The sequence below is a fragment of the Frankliniella occidentalis genome, unplaced genomic scaffold (genome assembly GCF_000697945.3).
Source record: "Frankliniella occidentalis isolate FOCC.00 unplaced genomic scaffold, Focc_3.1 Scaffold98, whole genome shotgun sequence".
Taxonomy (NCBI): Eukaryota; Metazoa; Arthropoda; class Insecta; order Thysanoptera; family Thripidae; genus Frankliniella; species Frankliniella occidentalis.
The window spans coordinates 256277-261030 of NW_026267227.1; the positions used below are offsets into that span (position 1 = coordinate 256277).

At 48.1% G+C, this 4754-nt stretch overlaps 1 protein-coding gene across 2 annotated transcripts in view; it reads right to left on the reverse strand.

Annotated features, from left to right (window-relative positions):
• Positions 1-929: 929 nt before the first annotated feature.
• Positions 930-4754, reverse strand: part of LOC113205907 (uncharacterized) — an 86127-nt gene continuing 82302 nt past the window's right edge. For both annotated transcript variants that reach the window (XM_052269638.1, XM_026421700.2), the window contains exons 4-5: positions 4168-4280; positions 930-3888 (exon numbers count right to left, since the gene is read on the reverse strand). In XM_052269638.1, coding sequence (XP_052125598.1) covers positions 3190-3888; positions 4168-4280 — 812 coding nt within the window. In that variant the 3' untranslated portion in view covers positions 930-3189. The remainder of the gene's footprint in view (positions 3889-4167; positions 4281-4754) is intronic.

The window sequence follows — 4754 nt, forward strand, 5'->3', positions numbered from 1 at the left end:
CCCCCCCCCTCCTTTTCTGTCTGATCGAAGAGCCCCCTTTTAAATCATTGGCCGGTGGGAAAGGTGAAAAGGACATTAGTTAGCCTCATTCTCGAGGTACGACACAACAGACACAATGGCCACCAGAGGCTAGAGTTTTGCGTTAGAACCTGGAAACTCCTGGCGAGCTCACTCTTAACACTCACCCACTGAAACACACGTGCGCGTGCGCACTCATGATAGGCTTATTTAGGTGTTTAGAAGCACTGGGGAATAGAACGTATCATAAGATGAAGGCAACATTTTAGTCGATATTTTGGCTATACTGCGTTCTTGTCCGGCACCGCCACGCAAACAAAAACAGAGTTTTTACTTCAAGAACATAGCTATCAATTGTTAAAAACCCTGGCCATAATGTAAGAAATTTGACTTTAAAGAAAAACCGAAATGCACTTCTTGACTGTAATCGAAATTCGAACTGAGATTTGGAAACCAGGTACTCCACTTTACTTTGGGGTCCCCCTGTTTTTTAAAAATGACATGGTAGTATGGTATGGGTTTCTAGAATAATACTCGTTCTCTTATAACCAAATATACTGAAATATACTGAAAGAAAAGTGTAACCCCAACACTAAAAGAATGGTCTTATTTGTACAGCTGCCCTCACAATGAGGGTCTCACGAGCGCCTACTGGGCGCTGGGTAGGCCAACGCCAACCCGCCAAGCTGCTGCGTGAGGACGGCGGCCCACCCAGTGGCCGGCCAAGTGGCCGGCCAAGAACGTGTTGAAGTCAAACGTGCTTTCGCGTGCTCTCGCATCACCCTGAAGGACTCATTGAGGGGGCATCTCAAGATCCATTTTTACCACACTGTAGAAAAGTCTCTCTACAGGAATGAAGGCCGCGGGTGGGGGGGGGGGAGGGTGCGTCAGCGTCATTGAAGACTACTCGATTGGGGTCGCACATTCATTTATTGCATTACATTTACAGTTTCTTAATTTAAGATTACGAAAAGATCTCTTCTGTAATAACAAAGCAAAACGTTTTGGAAAATAACATTGAAAGGGCAGTTAACTCTCTGTACTGTTCACTTCGGTGTCGGAGTAGCGACCCTCAGGAAAATTACTTGCATTGCGTCTAGCTATACAATTCTACAACTACGTAGAACAGACAAGTAACATAGCTAGTTAGAAATATTTTGTAGCGTTTGATACAAACATAATAAATAAATATATTAGGGATCATTTCATATGATGAGCTTTGGCAGTGAACTGGCTATACACACAACAAGTTGCAAACTTAAAAATATTCTGGAATGACAAAAAATCTCAGATTCCGAGACATTGCAATGATGGCCGAAGAATTGCTAGCGGTACCCTGACGAGCCGAAAGACAGAGGAAGGACATCAAATATTGTCTCTGGCTTGTCTGAAACGTGTCTTTATGTCTGGAAACTGTCTTTTTAACGTCCTGCAAGACATACGTGTCCTTTGATTGTCTATATTTTGTCCAGTTGCTGTCTTTTTAATGTCCTTTTCGTGTCCCGTTGGACATTGTATCCGCGAGGTCCTGGATTTGTCCCCACCACCGGTGTCTTATGTGTGTCCCCATGGACACTTGTCCCGATCATGTCCAAAGGTTGTCCAATCATCGATGTCCCGTCCATGTCCTTGTTGACATTGTCTCAGGGTGTCCGTGTAGTCAGTACGTAGAAAGGCATCATGTCCCAGCACAGCCATCGTTAGAAGCAACCGATGGGTGAGGGGTAGCGTCCGCGCTCTCGAACTCAAAGGTTGAGGGTTCTACTCCCAGCAGTTCTGACATATTAATTGGAAGAAAGTACTAACCAACGGTGGAAAGAGTACTTCGGGTAAGGAGGGCAAAGTTTTTGGTTCGAAAAACTGTACAATTTTAGCGTTCTATGCTGTTTTTCATGCTTGTCCGGAAGGACAAATTTTTGTCCCATTTTGTCCTGTCCTGAAATTGAAACATAAAGACATGTCCTAGGGACATTCTTAGGACACACAAATAGTGTCCGAAACGATGTCCTATACATGTCTTGTCTTATCAAGTCCCTCGGCTCGTCAGGGTAGGCCAGCATATATATAGTTGAGCTGCTAATCACGATATTAACTTAGAAGCTCCGTTTCTGGCACCGACATATTTGACTCTAAGGGTTAAGTTTATCTTATTTTACGTATGGAATGCTTTTTTTTAAAAAAAAATTCTATGGAATGAGATTTCTTCTGGTGGGCAAGCGATAATACTGATTAGCGCGCGTTCCCGCTTGATTAATACTTGTACTATAAGTTCAATCCTGGCACAATTGAGGCACGATACAAAATACAAATACAACATAAAAGAAAAGAGGACTAGCATAATACAAACCTTACCGTAATTTTTACGCAACTGTCAGTTATTTGTGTCCTGTTTGCATTTTGCTACATACAAATTGCAAACAAGACAATTTATTGGACAGACTGTTCATAAACATGGGTTGTTTTTATTACTTTTTTTTGGCACGGTAAAGATTTGAGAGGATGTAATATCTCTACCCAAGAAAATTTACTTCTTCTAGGTATTGTATGAATAAAAAATACGAAAGTTTCAATGATTTTCACCAAGTATTAAGTCAAAACATGACTAATGAATATATACAATGAGGTTTGGGCCATCTTTCCCATGAAACATTATAATCAGCATATGTCAGAGACAATATAGATTTCTTTCTACAGTTTGTTAAATGTTATGGTCTTTAACTTTGATTTTTGTTAGACATTTTAAGGGCCAAAACCATCCCGGTAGAAATTGAGTTTTCAAGTTTCATTTGACCTTGGGGTTAAATTTCATAAACATATTGAGTTATTTAGCTAAAAGTACTATGCACAAAAACACATAAAGCGAACACTCGCTAGGACACAGACGATGCCGTGGCACACTAGGCGCACCACAGACTCAACGAGTCGAATACTGAAGTATATCAGACCAACGGCGGTGGGCGGAGACGGGAGATTGGGGTCGGTGACGGAAGCACACAGGCACTACAGACGACTACAGCTGTACCAACGGGGGTGGGTAGCACTACGGGCGACGATTACAGTTCTACAGCAGCCACCGGCGGCGATGGGGTTTCTGGAGTCAAGATTAACAAATAACGCCCTTTTCTTTGCGATAATGATCACGCAGTCGGCTTTCTGACCAGAAGGGGGACGCTAGTCCCAAGGTAGGAGGTTCATGTCCTGCTGTGGGGGTGGCAGCGTCACCTTCCGGTGTCTAACCCGCACGAGCGGACGCGGCGGCGGCCGCAGCGGCTGCAGCTGCTGCAGCTCATGCAGGTGGTGTTGGTGCCTCGTCCTGTGCGGCCGCTGCTGCTGTGGTTGCTGCTGCTGCTGCTTCTTCTGCTGGCCGTGGTGCCTGGTGTTGTCTGCGGTACCCTGGGGCTGCCGCTGCCGCACGTGTGTCCGCCTCGGGTGGGGGTGCTCCGTCCGGTGCTCCTCGGCGTCCTCCAGGTCGCTGCCGTCGCTGCCGGCACCGCGCCGCGGCCCGCGGGGCAGGTCGTCGAGGCCGTGGACGCGGTCCCGGTTGTGGCCGCCCTGGCGGTGGTTGTGCGCCGGGATAGCGTCGGCGATGGTCGCGTTCTCCTGGCGCAGCTTGAGGAAGAAGAAGTAGTCCGACTGGTGGTGCGGCGCCCGGTGCTGACCGCAGACGTACTTCCCGGACGCGTCCGGGACGAGGTGCTCGCCGCGCGTCAGGTCGCAGCAGCGCGGCGGCCCGAGCGGGTTGAACTGTTCGCGACCGTGGAAGCCCACCAGCCGCGGCCGGTGCTGCGTCGTCAGGTAGAAGAAGTACATGCCGTCCACGCACTCCCGGAACAGACAGCCGGGCTGCCGGCGCTTGCTGGACAGCTTCTTCTGCAAACACGAAAGGGGGAGAGGGGGTTGCGTTAATTCAGTTGTCAGGTCAAGCGAGTTATAAGGTTACGATTGCATAGTGATTTCTTTTCGGGATCGGATGTGTACGAATTTTTTGAGAAAGCAAACTGTCGATTTATATATACTTCATTTTAGTAAATCTTTCGAAACTATCGGTGAGATTGGAGGAATTTGGTCGCATTTTTTGGGGTAGTAGAAACCGGATGAAATTCAATTGAAGTAGTGAATTTGGACCAGTTCTCAGCGCGTTCAACTCACCATTCCTTTGAGCTTGCCATCCTTGGTCACGCACAGGCGCCGCTGGGGACTGAGGTCCGCGAAGACCAACTCGACCACGCCAATCTCGTTCGTCGACCGAATCGTGAGGTTAGCTGAAGCAGAGGAAGAACAAGACACATTAACACAAAGTTGTAATTAGTGTGACAAGGGTACACAAATGGTCTCGCGACAGTGACCCTGCACGCCTACGCTGCACCCGGAACCCAGGTCCTGCGGGTACCTCGGACACCATACGCGGGGAGAGATCAGGAGAGACGGGAGACCACCGGCGCTTCCACCGCCAACCCCTCCGCGGCGTTGCACGCCGTGAACAAGCAGCTCTCCGAAACCACGTCGTATTTATCCGAATGCCCGATGACGTTTACAGCGTAATTATCTCGCATGGCTCATTCGGACACACACTATACTCCCGCACCGGCCTCGCTCCAGCAATTAAACGGCAGTATACATCGCCATACACGTTGACCCGAAATTTAATGCCCCGTTCGCCGTGAGATCGCTTTCGCAGCGCTGATCTCCCTCGCTCGAATTATAGAGACCCCCCCCCCTGTCGCCTCTCTCTATCT